At 37.1% G+C, this 20,028-nt stretch overlaps 1 protein-coding gene, 1 long non-coding RNA gene and 1 other non-coding gene across 3 annotated transcripts in view; 2 read left to right on the top strand and 1 right to left on the bottom strand.

The window, feature by feature from the left end:
- Positions 1 to 9,548, top strand: part of LOC103025322 (G-protein coupled receptor 22) — an 11,531-nt gene extending 1,983 nt beyond the window's left edge. Inside the window, exon 2 of the mRNA XM_015607118.3 lies at positions 6,941 to 9,548. Coding sequence (XP_015462604.3) covers positions 7,038 to 8,834 — 1,797 coding nt within the window. The 5' untranslated portion in view covers positions 6,941 to 7,037 and the 3' untranslated portion in view covers positions 8,835 to 9,548. The remainder of the gene's footprint in view (positions 1 to 6,940) is intronic.
- Positions 1 to 19,239, bottom strand: part of LOC111193775 (uncharacterized) — a 54,896-nt gene extending 35,657 nt beyond the window's left edge. The window contains exons 1-2 of the long non-coding RNA XR_007439126.1: positions 18,966 to 19,239; positions 10,289 to 10,349 (exon numbers count right to left, since the gene is read on the bottom strand). This is a non-coding gene — a long non-coding RNA (uncharacterized LOC111193775). The remainder of the gene's footprint in view (positions 1 to 10,288; positions 10,350 to 18,965) is intronic.
- On the top strand, positions 14,943 to 15,015 carry trnaf-gaa (transfer RNA phenylalanine (anticodon GAA)). Its single transcript has one exon. It is a non-coding gene; the product is annotated as a tRNA-Phe (tRNA).
- Positions 19,240 to 20,028: the final 789 nt, after the last annotated feature.

The following is a 20,028-nucleotide window of genomic DNA, read 5'->3' on the forward strand; positions in this document are numbered from 1 at the left end:
GTTTCAGCAATTTGAAGTTGCTGAATTAATTAGGTGTCCACAAACACCTGGGCATACAGTGGTCCTAAATGAATCTGACTTAAATCTTCATCAGATAAGGATATAATATTAAAAACAATAACGTGCTTGGACCTTAAATATCTGTGAGTGGCAAAATTATGTTCTGCTTTCTATTGTGACCCCCTTATGCATTATTATTGGAGGAATTTTAGCTTGGAAATTTGCTCTGTACAAAAACAGCTTCTGCTCTATTGTGTTGGTGGGTTTCTTCCAATGAACTGCTCGCTACAGATCATTTCACAACATTTCAACTGGATTAAGGTCAGGATTTTGACTTGGCCATCCTGAAACATTAACTTTATTCTTGTGTTCTTAGGGTCGATGTCTTGTAGCATGACCTACTTCTTGAGATTCAGTTCATGAACAGACGTCCTGACATTTTCCTTAAGAATGTACTGATATTATTAAAAATTAATTGTTTTATCAATGATGGCAAGCCTTCCTGACCCAAATACAACAAAACAGGTCAAAACCATGGTAGTACCACCACTGTGTTCCACAGTGTTTCAACAATTCAGTTATTAATAATTTTGTTCTTATCTGTCTACAAAACATTGTTCCAATAGCCTTAGGCATGTCTAAGTAACCTATGCTGCATTCGGGCAGCAATGTTCTTTTTTAAGAGCAGCGGCTTTCTCTCTACCAAACTGACATGCACACCACTGTTGTTGTTCAGAGTCTTATGGTCAGAAAAGCCCTTCAGTTGCTAAGAAGTTATCTTCGGTTTATTTGTGACCTTGCAGACTATTGCCCGCCTTGCTTTTGGTGTGATCTTTGTTGGTCGACCAGTCTTGAGGGTAACAGTGATCTTGAATTTCCTCCATTGGTACACAGTCTGTGTGATTGTGGATTGACAAAGTCTTTTGTAACATTTTGTCTGATGAGTATCAACATCTCTTCTGAGATTCCCAGAAAGGTTCTTTATTTGAGCCGTGATACTCTTCCACAAGCATGGGTTATGTAGATCACAATTGGGCTCTGCCCAATTACACACTACTGATGTCATACTATCGATTAAACACCTGATTCTAATTTCATATTCAAATTATCTGCTAATCTTAAAGGTTGACATACTTCTGCCACACACAGATATACAAAATTGAACTTTTTTATTTAATAAATAAATGACCAAGCCTAATATTTATGTAGCATTTGTTTGATTTGGTTCTCCTTACCTATTTTTAAGACTTGTGTGAAAATCTAATGACGTTTACCTCAAATTTATGCAGAAATATAGAAATCTAACTGTATACATTCATTGCAATTGTCATTTTTTGTGAATCTGGCTGTAGTTTTTTACATCAAAATATCTTAAAAGACCAAATGTCTAAAAAGACCAACAGTAATACTCCTAAATGATAAAAATAAATAAAAATAAACTTTAAATTGACATTCACTGGAAGATAAGCCATAAATAAAAATTTTCTATACATTACAGGTGTAGTTTGGTGGTTTTTGTGTGACGCAACGATCAGCCTTATCATTAACCCTACCTGCCTAATACTGTGTAGGTCAAGACATTATCAGTAGAAGACGTTATCAGATGTGAGCCGGAGCCTCAATAAGCCTTAAACACCTATAATCCTGCTACTGGTTAACTGGTAGTACTTTTGATACCAATACCTGACAAAACCTATATGTAAATCTGTATTTATAAATGTATTTCTACATATTTTCTACATATTTTATATATTTTACTGTACATATTCATTGCAGGCAAAAAAAAAGAAAGTATCCTTGGTGTTAATGACTTTAATTTAAAGAGTTAATTGGCACAGGGTGTTTCAAATAAGGAGATGAGACAGGAAGTGTGGGTTTCAGAAGCCCTCTTAAGACAGAAAAGCAGCACTACAGAAAAGCAGCTCTAAAGACCTGAGTGTACAACAATTTATTGTTAGACCGATTTTCTACAAACAGCATTTTAAAGTGAGATTTTCCATTGAAAGGAACAATGAAAGAAAAGCATAGTCTATGTCTAGGCTTTATCTCTGTCCGGGAAACTGTCCCATAAGCACAAACGCTGGAAAAGGACCAAGTGATGCTGGCAGCGCTACTAGAATTGAGTTAAGGTATTTATTTATTTATTTATTTGTATTAGTTTTAAAGTTATAAAATTATAACGGGGTGTGTAGTCTCTCTGTAATAAATGTTATAAATGTGTATTTTGTCATCAATAGATGTACAAGTGTAATATCGGATATCGACATTGGCCCAGAATTCCCACATTGGTGCATCCCTAGTAAATATTTTTTCTTTTTCTTTTTGTAACTTAGAAAACAATGATACAGATATAAGTAATTCCAAAGGATTCAATTACTTGTTCTTGCAGACTGTATACAGTGTCTTTAAACACTTTTTAAAACAATTTAACTGAGTGCAAACATGCGGGGGAGAGGGATTAGATTTGGTGAGAAATGGTGTACAAAAGTGACAGAGAAGAATGGAAAGGTGAGGCAGAATGATGGATGGAGAGAACGAGATATAAACATTTCCCTCCAGCGATTCCACAACTCAGCATCCACCTGCACCTCACACTTCTCCCCCGCTCATTCTTTCTTCCCCAGCGTTTACCATTATTGACATTGATCAATCTTGTTTTTGCTACTGTGTACTTTTTCCTCTCTCAGCTTGTGCTCCCTTAGTCTCTCTCTATTTATCTTCTATCTGTAGCTGCTGGTGCATCTCTGGTATACTCTCCCTGAGCATGTGTGTGCAGACAGTACACTGACATGCCAAAAGTCATGGGACAGTAAGTAGAATTGTGTAATCTGGAAGCTGAAAAATGCAGCACCAACGTGTGTGATATGTATGTGGGGTCTCCTGCATTGAATGTGAATGTGATTTCTGCTAGAGCCTGTTGTCTGTTTGCATGGACAAGTCTAGCCAGATACCACCAGTCATGATCATGTCCACTGTTTGTTGAGTGACACCATAGATTGTCAATTATTCATGATGCCTTGCCATGAGCACACTGGGCAGACCTGCCAAGCTTAAAAGAATTTTACAAATCCAGTACAAATCCACCCCACTCATTCTTAAAGACACGCATTGTACGAAATTTCATTCATACAGCGGCCAGTGGTGGGTCTCATCATTAAAAAGATCTCTTCCTTAAGCTTGAAGCTAGGTAAGGCTGGATTGTTGGGTGAAAATGAAGCACTCTGACTGGCCGAAAGCATTCTGCTTATACCCAGATCTCTGTGGATCAGTGACAACGTGAATAAAACTGGTGAAATGCAAAATCAAACGATATACCTACTTTAGAACATGAAATCGGACAAGCCTCCTAGGATCTCACAATGTGTGCCAGGTGTGCAAAATGGATACATGTTGGCAGGTCTGAGTGTTCAACCTCATTAACAAGATAACACCTCACAACTTATAAAGATGTGGCCATTTCCAAGCCATCCCCTGAGGTAACACTTCATGACCAATTTACATAATGCTATCCGATGACTTTCGGCATGTTAGTGTATACGTTTGTAGATATTATTTCTTCTGAAATTATGTTAATAATAGGACGTTTGCTCTACTCATATAAAACTCATATCAGCATACATTTCAAAGAAATGGTGATATTTCACATGATAGAATGATAAACACCTTTACAAAGTGTAACAGTTAATGAACAGTATTAATTTTTAATACCATAAATGAAACACAGTGTATTTAAACAGTAAATAGTTAACTGTGTATGTATGTAGATAGTTCACTGACTCAGTAAACCGAACCGGATTATGTTGTTTGAGATGGTGGAATGAAGTCACTATGCTTGTCTTTTAATTGCCTTTTAAACTTCTACTATGCTGAGTAAAGGTGTATCATTTGTATTGTACACAATATAAAATCCATATCCATTGTTTCTGTAAAATATATTTTTGCATAATTGTTCATGTTTGCAGTTTATGTGCATGAACCTACTATTCTGCACTTTAGTATTTTGGTACCTCTTTTGTTAGATTACAAATTTTCTGTGTTATTGGTATGTATTGTTGTTGTTATTATGAATTTTGTTCCATTATTGTTATTTTAAACATAATCTTTGTGTTATTGTTGTTTACAAAATAGACAAAAGACAATAGATTGTTTCCTTTTACTAAACTGTTGTATTTATTGTAATTTTAATTTAATTTTTATTTAGTATATTTTCGAAAGGAATAAAAAAAAAATAGTGTTTTGTCATTTGACCAAGAATATTGTTCTGCAAAAATACCCTGAAATATTGTGATATTAATTTCATACAAAATATGTACATTCTTTTTTTATGGAAATAAATTGCAATCAGTTGGTAACCTGCATATTTCAATATTTGGTAACATCTTACAATAAGGGAACATTAATTAAGAGTATTTACAACAGATTGTCTCAACTAATGATGAAATGATATTAGTTAAGACATTATTAATCATTGCAAACTAATCATTTTGAAATAAATAAAGATTTATAACATTTTTAGGCTTTAAAATGTTGTTTTTTTAAATAATGCCTTAACTAGTGTCAGTTTATATATATATATATATATATATATATATATATATATATATATATGTATATAAGAATTAGTAGGCATTAATTAACTATTTAACAATGTGTATTACTGTGGTAAGTAGTGGTAATTAATACACCCTTGTTGTAGAGTGTTACCCAATAATTTAAACATCCTGTATAAAAGGATTCAAAAATATTGATATCTTGCTTAGCCCTATTCTATAGAAGCTGAACTGCCAGAATATAAAGCCTGTTTGAACATCTAGTGTACCTTCTAGTGTGTTCAAGTGCTTTGGGCTGCTCTTTAATAAATCATGACCCAAGCACCAAATATCAGTCCCATGTTGTCACTCACCAGTGACCTGTTTTCATCAGCGCAGTGACGGCAGCACCACACACTCGCCTATGCACTCGTTACAAAACTTCAGTCTTTCTTCCTGGGGTTAGTGTCACAGCTGTGTTAAAAAGGCAATATCTGAGCATTTTGTGCAAATGCGCACACACACACACTCTCTTTTTTACATTTTCGTCCGTGCACTTAAACCCGCAGACCAGTTGCCATAGTAACAGCCATCATAGAAATGGGATCAGCCCCCAGTCAAACTTATTTATTTATTTATTTGTCTAGAGGGTTATTTTGGCATGGGCTGCTGTGATTTTGAGCCAACATATTTTCTTTCAGCTCCAGACGGTTTTCAGCTGTCAGGACAGTAACTCTAATATTAAGTTACTTTCATGTGATCTTAGCAAATCCTGCGGCTGGTTTTAATGAGGTGGCTCTGCAGGTTCCCTAGCCGGTGTTGTTTTACATAAATTTCCTGGATGAATCTCTCCCTCACAGCAGTAATGGTGAAATTATAGGCACACAGGTTGTAGTTGTATACCATCATCAGATGAGTTTTCTGGTGATTGTAGAGCATCTCTGAACACTAACCATGGTCAGGAGTTTGTCATATTGTAAACCTGCTCACAAACTACAGACACAATCTTTATAATCGCATCCCTTACAATCAATATCTCATTACATCTAACAGAATCAAAGAAAGGTTGCCCTTACTTAAGATTCAGCCATTCCACTTATTTGATGATGTGTGTTTGTGAGTCTGTATGTGTTTATGTACTAGGGCTGTACATTGGCAAGAACTTGGCGATACAATACATATCACAATACTGGGATTACAATTCAATCTATCACAATATATTGTGTACTTTAAGCAAAGTGACAAAATTCATTGTTTTTTAGGAAAACTGTAACAGTATAAAAACACTATTTTATTTATAAATTCTGAATAAAAGAAAAGTTCATTTTTTACCCAGAACAGTGGGCTCTAACTAAAACGTACAACACTGATCGCTTCCATTTGGGCTTAAACAAAACATATTTACAGGCAAGCTAATAATTCAAATTAGTTCTATTCTGTGTTCTTGAACAGTGATACAGTACTTTATTTGCAAATTATCCTTTTTCCAAGTTGCATGCAAGATATAATCAGAACCAAAATGTAAAAACTGCTAAAAACATAGAATTAGAAATGCAACACAACATGCAGTGTATTGTTTAGTTTTGTGGCATTTCTCATTAAATATTTGCATCTCTGCAAATAGAGCATTTTGGAGTGAGATTCACATTGGGCTGTGTATTTAATCTGAGAGACCTGGATTGAAAGAAAGGGGGTTCTACTTAACTGTTGTAGCAGGCTGCTGTTGCTAGTCCACAGTGTGTTTAATCCCTTAAATTGCAAGTGTGGTGTTAAAGCGTGAGATTAGAGCTAACTGTGTGAGTAGTCAGCCCAGATAGCAGTTTTTCTGGTCCTACTTGCTCTGTTGCAGAGCACATTCTGGTCTACGACAATGATATACCTGCATTATACATGTTCATTGTCAATTTCTCTGACTGGCTAATAAAACACAGGGGAAGGAGAAACAGCCCGACCCTCAGGCATAACAACTGAAAGGAATGAGTGGTCCCATCTGTGATGCCGAGCATGCAAACATGTTTCTTTTAATGGAAACAGTTTTACACAGGAAGCCCACAACCTTCACAATGTTAACAACTCTTACACTACTTGCTAAACCAGCAAACAATAGACATCACAATTAGCAATGTAAGTTAACAACCATTTTATTTAGCATGCCAATCTACTTACTCGTGGTCCACCACTGGTTACAAAAAAAATAAACGCTTTTAAAAGTAGCGTGCATTCATTTGAAGCACTAATATGTGAATTGAGACCTTATTGTTTTTATTTATTGTTCTGTTCTAATGAACGTAGCATATATAATCACAAATGAAGTTGATTCTGAAGCTTTAGTTTAATTTTTTTGGGAGTAAAAATGATTTTCTGTTTCTGCATATAAACTATTACTTTACTTTTCTCTCTCTTTTTGTCAGGTCTGTCAACCAGCAAAACCTGTCAAAGTTCCAGAGACCTTGACTGAGAGGGCGGAGCATGATAGATGGGTGGGGCTGGCAATGTGTCTGATGGTGCATGATGGTTTCGATGGAGACGGATGGCAGCATCACTGAGGGTCCTGGACTCCCACTCTTACAGGCGAGTGACGGCGTGGGTGCAGGACTGCCGGAGAATGATGGGGCGTGGCTCGGCTTCCGGGCGACAGTAGGCGCCGTGTTGCTGCTGGAGTTGTTGTTGGGAGTGGGCGGGAATCTGACAGTGTTGGTGTTGTACTGCGGCCACTGCAGCCTTCTGGAATCGGTCAGCCATGCCGTCACACTCAGCCTGCACACGCTTGACCTGCTGCTCTGTCTCCTCTGCCTGCCCGTCACCGCCACACTCCTCCTGCTGGACGGGGCCTCCATCCCTCACCACACTCTGCTCTGCTGCCTCCACGAATCAACAGCCACCTTCGCCAGCGTGGGAACGGCGCTCAACCTGCTGCTCATCAGCCTCGACCGCTACGACATCAGTGTCCGACCTGCCAATCGCCTGCTTACACCTCGGAGGGCAGCCTTTCTGCTGACAGGAGTGTGGGTGGTATCTTTAACTGTGCCCCTCCTACCATTTGTGGAGGCGGGGTTTGTGTCTGGGTTGACAGAGGGAGTGGCTGTTCATTCTAACAGCACAGTGTTGTGCTTAGAATGGGTCGGCACTCTGCAGGTTCATCTTCTTCTGCAGGTGCCCATGTTCCTGTGCTCTCTGTCCGTGATGCTGTTTACATACTCGCGAATCCTACAGGCCCTGCGCATTCGCATTGGACACCCACCCAGATCTCAGAGGGATGCCCGGCGGCCTGCCCAGCGCCTTTGGCAGCGACGCAAGAGGTCAGCAAAGTCGCCGGATCACACGACAAGGACTACACCCATCTCCCCTCCTCCTCTCTCTACTGGACCACTCGTGGTCTCAGACACCATTACCACAGTGACCATGAACACAGAGACCAACACGCCCTCGATGAACACTCCGCTTAGTCCAACCCCCACAATATCCATAGTGACCACGCCTTTGAGTCCGACCCCTACAATAGGCTTGTCCTTGGTGTCAACACCCTTGAGTCCTAGCCGTTCATTACCCACCATAACCACACCTCTAAATCTTAACCTAAACGCATCCACAGTAACCACACCCCTGCACTCTAGCTGCAACACAGCCATATCCACCATGACCACATCAATGAACTCTAACACTCCGACTACATCCTCTATTACCTCACCTGTTACCCCTAACCCAGCTATATCTTTCACATCTACACCTCTCAGCCCTAGCTCTGCTATATCCACCATAACCTCTCCTCTTAGTCCGAACCCAACTGTGTCCACCATAGCCACACCTTTAAGTCCCACTCCCACCGTATCCCTTGCCACCACACCACAGAGTCTTCCTCGTGTGCACAACCCTCCTAGTGTTGGTGTGGGGGCCTCGGTATCTGCCATCCTGGCTCTGCGCCGAGCTGTGAGACGTCACAGGGACCGGCGGGAGCGCCAGAAGCGTGTCTTTCGAATGTCCGTGATCATCATCCTCTCCTTCCTGCTGTGCTGGGCACCTCTTTCCATTACACCCCTTCTCCTGCTGGCCATAGGTCCCTCTGACTGGCTGGAGCGCCTGAGGCTGTGCTTTCTGGTGCTTGCCTACTGGACGGTGGTGCTGCATCCGCTGCTGTATGCGTTCACACGCCAGAAACTGCGCAAAGTTCTGCACACACGTCTCCGCAGGCTGCGCACAAACACCACACACACGCTCATTCGGACCAATACCAGGAACCGGCGCAAACTAAGGGCAGACTGCAGCGATGCTACTGACCGCTGCCTAACGGAAGCCACCAGGGAGTGAGTGTGTGTGTGTGTGTGTGTGTGCGTGTATGTGCGCGCGTGTGTGAAAGAGAAATGTGTGCGTGAGTATAATAGAATTACAGGACACACAGGAGCAAAAGGGAGAAATCATCTGATGTTGCATGTCAACAAATGTATCATTCATCCAGTATACGGTTTAATAAGAAACGCACGTTCCAAAGCACACAAGCTAATCTCAGAGAAAACCACAGGGCACTGTCTAATTAACCGTGAACACGTAGATCAGATTTACTGTTGTGGTGCTAGAAACTAAGCGAGTGTGTGTGTGTGTGTGTGTGGGATTGTGGGCAATAATTTCATAAACCAGGGTATGCATGGAAGAGCTTTCATGCAGATTAATTCTAATGCTGACATTATACAATGTGGTCTAAAGCATTTATTCACATCATGTACAAACCTGCATACATATTGTCCTTACTGTGCCCTTCTTATTGATAGAGTGCAATAGATTTACTGTGTTTATTTATGTACATGATCAGGGATGTAAATAACATTATAAATTATTATACAAATCTGTGGAACAGTAACTGCAACAAGGTCTAAATCTATTTATTTTGATTAGTGTGCCATGTATGTATAAATAGTCAGTGTCCTTCTGTCTTAATGATTTCTATTTGGTTGTGTTCGCTGTGCATTTTGCAATAGATGAGCAATAAGCCCAAATTGTATAAATAAAGAGATATAGTCCATTGTTTGCTGCTGTACTGATTTAACTCATGTGAATAATATGGATTACATACGGCCGTGTGGACATGTACACTCACATACACTCACATTGTATTCATAAACGTGTTTGCATGAATAAATGCTCATATATAATGATGTTCATTACTATATGTAAATGTGCAGGGCATTCTAAAAGGCCATTTTAATCCTACCATTAGCTGTTCTACTCATGCATAAGGAGGTGCAAACATTTCACCTTTACCGTCCCACGCACAGTCAGCTGAGGGATTGAGAGCTGGTCTGCAGCTCTCAACTTCCAACTGTTAATATTGCAAACAGTTTGCAGTTAAAGCTTTATTTATATTGTTGCTGGGTGTATTATATGGCCATATCAGTTACCTTAAAAAATCATCCCCAAATAAGCAGCTAACTTTGGTAATGTTAGCATCTAAATAGCATTATGCAGATAACATTGTCATTTTTAATAATACGTATACGAGCAAGATGCCACAGCATGCTGGTCTGTAGTGTAGAGGGTGTCTCGTGCTGAGCACGCCCCTGTCTACATCTGGTCTACAACTGATTCCATGTCCGATAGTGTACACAGTGCTGTGTGGGATCTTTACAGAGACCTGAAAATTACATTTTCTACCAGAATGTAGTATAGTAGGGCATTATACAGTGAATAGGGCACATTTTCTGACACAGGTGACCACGTGTAAATAAGGTTTTAGAGTGTATATTTATGAGTGCAATTAAACAACATACCTCTTAGCTTTCATCAACACATGCAGCTGATCCATGGAACCCGTTTTCTGGAATCAGTAATCTGGAATGACATTAATGTACATATACTTTAAAAATGTATACATCATTGTTTTTTACTTGCAACTAAAACTCTTAATCAAATAGCATATCATTATACCACTAAGACTAGTTATTAGCCAAATTAACCTCTAGTCAAGTTGTGGATTCAACTTCCTGCAGACTTCAAGTCTAATCAACCCCACCTGATCTAATTACCATTTAATTACTGCCGGCAGAAGAGCTTGATTAGCTGAATGAGGTACATTAGATTTGGATTAGAGGTGAAACCTGCAGGAAGCTACATCTCCAGAAGGTTGGTGACCACTGCTCTAGTGTATACCCACATCAACAAATACAATTAAGGAATTTAATTTGGAGCTAGTAGGGGATCTTCCTGCCATTGCCTGTTGGTGCACATACAGCTCCAGGCATTATGCCCCTAAGCAAGAGCTAGAGCTTTTCCACTGTAAAGCTTTAAGCTGTCACGCTGTAACACTTTAAGCTTTAGGCTGCTTACTGAGGAACATTGTCTACCTGGGTTTGGTTCAGGCCTTTCTACACTAAATGTTTACCGAATCTGATAAAAGTAAAAGAGACTAATTAAGACTTTCCTGCATCTCTGTCCATGACTGACCGCCAAATTCTGTAGGTAAGCCGCTCAATAAAATGAAAGCCCCTCTAATCTCTTTCTCTCTTTCTATCTCTCTCCCTCTCTCTTTTTCTTTAAGAGTCATCTTTTAATCTTTAATGGCTTACTGGCCACTGAGGTAAATAGAGGCTAGAGCAAAGTGCAGGTGCTCAGTCCTCATTAGTGGTACATGCTTTACTCCACATGTGCAGTTTAATAACCTTTTATGTCCATTAATGTTTGATGACACACACTGACATTTAGAGACTCATTTGAGGAACAGAAAAGGAGGTCTGTCCAACTCTCTTAGAAGTTAAGGATGCCCTTAATGAAGATCAAATGAAGCCATCTAGAACTCCTGTGGCTCCTAGCAAAGCTTTAAAAGAAGGCAAAGCAAAGGCTTGTGAAACTACAAAGTAAGGCCACATAAGCAGCTTATTTAGATTTTTATTTTTAAAATGTTTATTTTGATTCACATTATTTACTACTATTCTGTTAACACGCAAATTCAAAACTGTCTTAATGTATTCTCTTTTTTATGAGTCTGAAAGTAGTTACAGTTCGTTGTAACTGAAATAAGTGTGATTTTGACAATTTTTGTCACATTTTTCATTACAAAGTCTCCTCACATTCTCTACTAGGACAGGTCAGGACTGCACACAGGATAGCGTTGTACCCGTGTTCCCTTATCTTGTTGAAAAATGCCAGAATATCCATGGAAAAAACTGATAATAGTTTGGACCGTCCATTTTGTCTGTGGTTCGGATTGCACCACAACTATTTATTTTTAAAATATTGGAAATACTGATTTATCTGACAACACGTTTTCACTATGTGATGGGCACCCCCAGATGCCTCAGAGCCCAGAGAAGTCAACACCGCTTATGAACAAGGTTAACATAAGACTAGTGTAACTCCACACTGAACAGCTTAAAAAAAATTGCCAAAGGAAACCCTTTTCCACGTGGTGCTATCCGCTATTTTTAAATGTCGATTCTTGATGCAGTGCGACCTGAGGGATCAGAGATCACTGGTTCACCTTACACTTGTGCCCTTGTCCTTAACAAAATTCTATATAATGCATAATTTAATGATATTATGCCATAGAGAGGATAGAATCCCCTCCAATCCTTCGTTAAGGGACATGGTTTATAAACATCTTAATCATTTTCTTGTGTATTTGTTAGCAAACTGGAGATCCTTTACGTGTTTTTGTATACTGCTTTTGTGCCAAATCATGAAAACAATCATCTTTTAAGATTCTTCCAAGACTTTTTTTCCCATACTGTCCCATCTGTTTCTGATATAGGGTTGTACAAACAAGTTTCTTAATGGAGCCAGAAATGTTTCAAAAGAACCATTTGAAAGACCTTTATGTTTAATTGCTGAGTGAAAATTATATTGCATGCCATCTAACTGTCATAATGATGGAACAGGAAACAGAACTATGCATTTAATGAGGATGAACATGCTAAAATTTCACTGTAAAAAATAAGTGTAACTGAGAGGATGCCAGTAAGGAAAATCTAAACCTGGATGTACACTCACATGTCATATGTTTAACTGAGCTTAATCAAAAGTCATGTCCTTCAGTAATTGATTGGTTATGAGTCAGAGTAAATGTTATCTATTTGGTAAGGACATAAAGATTACATTATTGTTTGCTAACACAACAACTGGGGACAGGATTCATCCATCAGTACTAATGTATTCTGTCTCTCATAGGTCAACAGGCAATATGAGTGAGAGAGACAGGGAAAAAGAAAAGCGGGAGGGGGAAAGAGAGACAGAGGGACTGGGTATAATTCCCCACTGTATCTGATGTAAATACTGCCATGCACTCTTTTTCAACGCTTGCGCTCACTCTTTCGGTTCAAACATCCCTTTTTTAATCCCATCCGTTCCAGTTCCTGTCATTTTCTTCCTATTTTCTCACTAGCCCTCCCCCTTTCTTCCGTTATTCCCTTCACACTCTTCTCCTTTCCAGTCTCCAGACTCGCCTAAAGAACAAAGACATCTGCCTCTGCAGGGGGAAAGTCACCTTGGAGGATGGGGAAAAGAGAGAGAGACAGAGACCAAGAGAGAGAGAGAAAGAGAGAGAGAATCTGTGGGGGTGGTGGAATAAGTAACCACATAACCAATGCTGCTGCATCAAAAGGAAAAGGAAGATAAGCTGCCATTCCATGGGTGTCTGGTAATGCAGCCCTTCCAGACTACAGAACTGTAGATGTTATTCAAAAGTATGATGTGTTAAATGTTTACTGTATACATGTATGTATGTATGTACTAGACACATAAATTTTATGAATTCACGTTATGTAATCTGCCCTCTTAGATAGGGGTGCTTTTTCTCCTCTACAACATGCCCCAGCCTCACTCTCTCTCTGCTGCCCCTTTCATCACTCTCTCGCTTTCTGTCACTAAAGTTGATAGGTTTCTTTGCTGACAGTCCAAATCAACCACTTTTCATTCTACATTTACTTTTTTTAGTTTTTTGCACTTCTATTAGCCCCTTAACGTTTAGCAAACTTTCTACAATTTAGTTGTCTAAACTCCTAATCCACCTACTTTATAAACCTAAGCCATAGTCGGCCATACAATGCTACCTACAATGCTAGTGATATACAGAGTGAAATTTAAACGTATTACAAGCCGTTTTGGTCTAAAATGACACCAGCAATGCAAGCCATATATCAGTCATTATTGACAAAACTTAACTTAACACTTTACTTGGATGGTCAACTGTTGATGCCTCGTAGATTGTAAACTGACAATCAACTAAATGTCCATTAAATGTAATTAACTGATTTCTTATTTCAATGTAAATTATTCTCTACTGAATGTAACCATAAACCTAACCCTAACCCCTACCCTTAATCATTAAGAATTGTGTTTAGGGTTAGATTTAAGGTTAAGGCTAATGGTATTTATGTCAATGTTTTAATGTTAATTAATAACTAGGATAAAGGTTAGTATTAGAGTTAGTTTAGCATGTGAGGTTTCTATAATGGATCATCCAAGTAAAGTGATACAAAATTAAAATTTAAGATCTCTTTAATGCAGTTTTTACTTATTTTAGAGATTTGCTATTAGATTTTTATTAGAAATAATATCAGATCTACAGATCTATATATTCATCCTGGCTAGACATATGACGACATATCCACAAAGTAATTTTGACTAGTCATATTTTATGATAGATTTACATTAAATTTCACTTTCTCTCAATTAAAATTATATTTTTGCTGTAGTAAAAATTCCAGTTACACATTGTAATTCCAGGTCTACCTTCCACACACATACTCTAAATTATGAGCAAATGTATATAGCATTGTAAAATCTATATATTCGTTGTGTGTTATCTTCATCGTTGTGTGTCATCTACAGTGCAATACCATGCATATATAATGTACGTTATTGTGTATATTGTATATTTTCTATTTTATTTTACTTATTTTCCGCTATGTTGTAAATATTGTTTTCTGCATACTAGTGGAAACTTGCACCAATTTTTTCACTTACCTCCACATCTGTACTCTTGTTATGTAAAATAAAGTTGATTTGATTTAACTGTAATAAAAACAGTAGCTATGGATACCTATAATATTATCATTACTAGTCAAATTATGGATATCTATTCAACACAAGTTCCAAATTTTACCAAATTTTGATTACAAAAGGAAGAAAAGGGGATCACATAACATTCCACATGTTTGATTAAAGTATAGAATATGGGTCTACTCTTACAGCCTTACACCTATGTATATAATATTTTGCAAAGTAACAAATAATCCAGGTGGCGTCGCTTGGTCCCAGTTGTAACTGGAACTTTAGTTCCGATATCAGAATATCTAGAATTAGATAAACAAACGGAACGTCCGCTCGCGCACATGAGACGCACGTGAACTATTTTTCACTATTTTTTTTCAACTATTTTTCACGTAAAGTCTATCAGACAAAAGCTACAGCTGCGAGACCATTTCACGCGCCGAAATAGCTCAGTTGGGAGAGCGTTAGACTGAAGATCTAAAGGTCCCTGGTTCGATCCCGGGTTTCGGCAGCAGCGGGTAAACCTTTTAAATATTTTTCCTCATGAAAGAAATGTTTTCTTCTGTTATTTTTCCAATTACGAATATCCCTTAACTAACTAACATGTTTTATACTCCACACAATCCGGGTAAAACACACAAAAAACACTGATAAAAGTAGCTAATAGACTCAAAACCTATATCAGCACATCTATGACACTACAGGTTTGAGAAAGGTTTTCTGTGTACCTAGATCATTTAGTCATTACCACAACCCAGATTTCATATTTTTTAATACACTGCCTGCTAAGATGTATTATAACTAGCGTGTAAAATCGCAACCTTTTGATAATGTGTGCAGAATTATGCTGTCCGTCTCGCTGCTGGTCGTCAGAGGGCGCCATCGAACTATTTAACAGATGACGACGTGATTTCCCTGCAGTGGAGAGAACTAACAGCACATATATTTTACACTTTTCCTTAGCTAAAACACAAGGATGTTATGTTTGCATCTTGTTTAATATATAAGCTGCTGTAAGGTTCATAAAAATATATATGATTAAAAATATATTTAAAAACATAAAGGAAACAATCCATTTCACATCACTTTACATTGAATTACATTACATTTGGCAGACGCTTTAGTCCAAAGCGACTTACAATAGTAAAGTACAAAGGTAATAGAAGTTAAAGGTAAAAACATCTTTAGGTAGGGAGTAAAGGAGGGGAGGAAGGAAATGAAGTTAGAAGTAGTTAGTTTGTTAGAGGTGTTAGGAGAGTAAGTGCTCTTTGAAGAGCTCTGTCTTCAGGACTTTCTTAAAGATAGTGAAAGATTCTCCTGATCTGGAAGGAAGTTTGTTCCACCATTGGGGAACTTTGTATGAGAAGAGTCTGGAGGTAGCGTAAGCCTTCAGGAGTGAGTGCAGGTACAAAGGAGCCTGTTCTGTCATCACCTTGTAGGCGATTGTAAGGGCTTTGAATTTGGGGCTGTTTAAATGGGGCTGTTTGTTGTAATTGTTGTCATTGAGAATCTCTCATATATTTGAAGAATATTGAGATTTTTCATCTCCCAGCCCTACCTGAACGTTTTATTTTTTATTTTATTGCGATATAAAAAAATACCATATTGTAATAATACACATGTTATGCATATAATCTGTGTACTTAATTTTAAATTGTGTGAAAAGGGTTTGGTTTCTTAAGAGATGACACTGAAAATTATGTCATAGCAATTTTGTAATTAAAGGAGCAGCATGACAACCTTATGTAAAAAAAAAAGGTTAATAAAAGTTAATACTACTTGACTTAACTTGACCTAAACAACATAATCCTGTCTAGTAAAACATCACCAAGAGTGCAATTGTCTTCTCTCAAAAAATAAATAAATAAATGACTTAGATACACAGATAAATATTTACTAATAAAATATACATACTGTGTGTTTAGTGGTAAAAAAACAGTTACTTTAATATTATACATTAATATTTTCAACATATACTGTACATCATAAGTTCTCCTGAGTTAAGTGAGACATTAATTTTTTTGGTTATATCATCCCACCAGCGTCACACAGAGGTCATGTAAAGCTCTAACTGTATAAAGGGGCTCTCCTGAAAAAGAAGACTTAAAAAGTGTCTCACTGTCTATACAGTCTTTTCAGACAGTGATGTGTCTAATCTGATGTTGTAACCTGAGGCAGAAATCCTCAAGGTAAGCATTACAGTAGACCTCAAATCCTTACAAGCTTACTGATGCCTCAAAAGTATCAACTGTGGTTAAATAAAGAGCAGTCCTGACCAAAAAAATGCTAACTTCATGTTTAAATTACTGCCTTCTGAACACTGCACTCCTAATCAAAAAAAGCTCACACAGGCAGCTTACACTTTCTGTAAACCACTACCCAGCAATTAAAGAACATGAGCATATTTTACTCTTAACTGGACCTATAGATCATCTTGACTACCATTGGTCCCACAAACAGTTTAACAGACAATATCTGGTTAAACAAACTTTGACTGAAGATTTCCTAAAACTATAACATTGTACAAACTTATATTGTGTATTAAGGAGTGTAAGGATGTGTCTTGAATGTCATGAAGGTCAATATAATACATGGTCAATATAGAGGGTGTGTCACAGAAAATAAGCAGTACATGCAGTGACCATGCACTGCGTACCATCTTAAGCAAACATTAAAATTACTACTTACTACTTTATGTCACACAAAGTCAGATTTTTCAATGATTGGCAACATCTTTTTTTAGCAAGCTAAGATCTTATACCGTGCTAAAATATATAAAATGTACGAAATTTCAGAAACAAATCCCATTTAGTAATGTAACCTGACTTGGCAGGGTGTTACTAGAGATTTCTGAAAGAGGGTCAATGGCAGGTGTCTGTTAGAATAGATTTTTAAAAAATCCCTTAAAATGTCTGCTTATAGTTGGATGGTATCCACTTTTTTTCAAGCAATGATTTTCCTAAGTAGTGATTGCGAGGCTACAATAGCATGTAGCTCACTTGCTAAGCAAGCTCCAAGTACAAATACACAAGAGTTTTAGACAGCTCAGTACAGCTGCTTTCCACTATATAACCTGGGTACTGATGATTATTTACTGAGAGAGTTACTTGTTTGGCTATTTAACTAGATAACCATAGCTAATAGGATAGTCACTAACAACACAGCACAGACAGATAACAGTAGCTAACAGGACACCACTAAAACCACAGTACACACAGTGTTTTAGCAAAATGAGGTTTAAATCACACACGTTTAGAAAATTAAGCTCTAAACTTGCACACACAGTCTTGTGAATGATGAGAAAAACATTGTCTCACAGTTTGACACATCTAATTCAAACACTACAGTAAATTACATAATCACAAGAAAAACAATAATAAGAAAGTAAATAAATAGGTGAATATTATTACGTAAATTTGCAAATATGTTAATGATTCTGTTTGTTGTTTAGGTATACATAGTGCTAAGGGGTATATTGGTTAATCCGGTACAGAATAATTTTGTTAAGTGACTTAAACAGTGGATACGTGGTGCAAAAAACTTCAAGAGCAGTAATTTTAGCCATTTTAAATATATTAATATTAATGCACACTGAATGGAATTAATTTTCTGATTGGAGAACCAAGGGAATTGTGACTGAAAAACACCTATTTAATTACTTTAATGCCTCTCATGGCTTCAATGATAACATACAATACAAATACAATAATTTGATATTAAAGTTGTGTCTAACTTGTACAATTGAACGTTTGAAAAATATTTTTAAATACTTACATTCAGAGTATTGTAGGTCCACTTAAACTGTTTAAAATATATAGTGCTTATAGTGTTTAAAATATTAATTTTATTATTTAAAATGGAAGCTCTGTTAAAGCTGTTGGCATATCTCTTGTTAAGGCCTATTGTTTGCATTCTTCAGCTGTTTTCTACTAATGAAATCATAATATTTTCATATATTGTGTAATTAAGTGTTGCAAAGTAAACCCTATTCTAATCAAAGCATTCATTTAAACACCTTAATGTTTGGTATTATATGTACTCCTAACAGTACTGAAAGTCGCAAACCTATAAATCCCAGTCCTGCAAAAAAACTATAAATAAATTATAATAATAATAGTTTAAAAAAACGTCTTTGGGTCACCCAGCACTAGGTATAACATTACATTAGTTAGTTAGTTAATTAACTTAATTAGTTAGTTAGCTAGTTAGTTAGTTGTTTAGCTAGTTAGTTAGTTAGTTAATTAGCTAGCTAGTTAGTTAATTAGTTAGTTAGATAGTTAGCTAGCTAGTTAGCTATGCATTAATGACGTTAGCACCGTTGCTAATTACTGTAGCGTTAGTGACTAAGCTAAGTTAGTTGATGTTTACAATTAATAATAATACATTATCTACGTTTTTAACGTTATTACATTCTAGCACAGACACTGGTCATGCCACACAGTGTTTAATACATATCCTCACCTGAAAGGTTTACTCAAAATAGCTGAATTTTGTTCCCACAGGACGGCGTCTCCGAATAAACTGATGAACAGCTCGAGTTCCAAACTGTGACTAGCCAATTAACACTGTGCTGCCCTCTAAAGGATGGCCATATACTCTGTAAAAGTATATGTATTTATTAAACACCTAATCATTTATTTATTTAATTATTTATTTATTTATTTGTTTGTTGGGTTAAAATGCCAGTATTAGCCAATAGTAGTAAAAGGGAAATATTGTACTTATTAGAAACAAATAATATAAATATTTAATGAAATAGTGGCCATTTTCAGAATTCTGAGCCTTTTGGCTCTCAACACTAACAAAAAAGACTTAAATGTTTAGTTATTTTCTGCATAAAACTTCAGACTACACAGAAATCATATTTTCTAGATTAATAATGTTTTATTTTCATTTGCATTTTGTTCATCCTATTGCAAGCTGCACAACAGGGTGGGCGATGACAAGGTGGACAATTTTAGTTCAATGGAAATTCGGTTGACCTAGGGTTGCTAATTTTCTTGAATTGTTAATGGTTACCTTGATTTTCTAATTATTCTAATAATAATTTCGCAAGCCACTGTATCTTTTAAATGTGCAGGAAAGTTCTGTAAAGGCATGCATCATTATTGTCTTCATTAAAACTACCTAAAACTAAATTTAAAAGCTCATAGCTAAACAGTTGTTTGTTGCAGCCCTAATAGGGAATATAGCATGGCTGTCATACAAAAACCTTACGTCTCCATGTTTACAGATTTTAACTTTTTGACATAGTATGAATCTGACATTTCCTGAGGAATAGACCAAATTCTAAAAAATGATTTGAGTAAAATCTTTGTACATAAACTAACAGAGGAAAATTATGAAGGGGTTTCCCTTCCCCTGTTACTGTGAAGTTATTATATTGGAAATACAGGATGTTTTGTGTTAAGACTTTATTTACCCCGTAACTACTGAATTGATCTACAGCAGCAGTGCCTGTATAAGAATAGTTAGAACATTTTATGTAGTCTCCACTAAGTGATAGGGTAAAATTACAGTGTGG

This window comes from Astyanax mexicanus, chromosome 5 (genome assembly GCF_023375975.1).
Source record: "Astyanax mexicanus isolate ESR-SI-001 chromosome 5, AstMex3_surface, whole genome shotgun sequence".
NCBI classification, from domain to species: Eukaryota; Metazoa; Chordata; class Actinopteri; order Characiformes; family Acestrorhamphidae; genus Astyanax; species Astyanax mexicanus.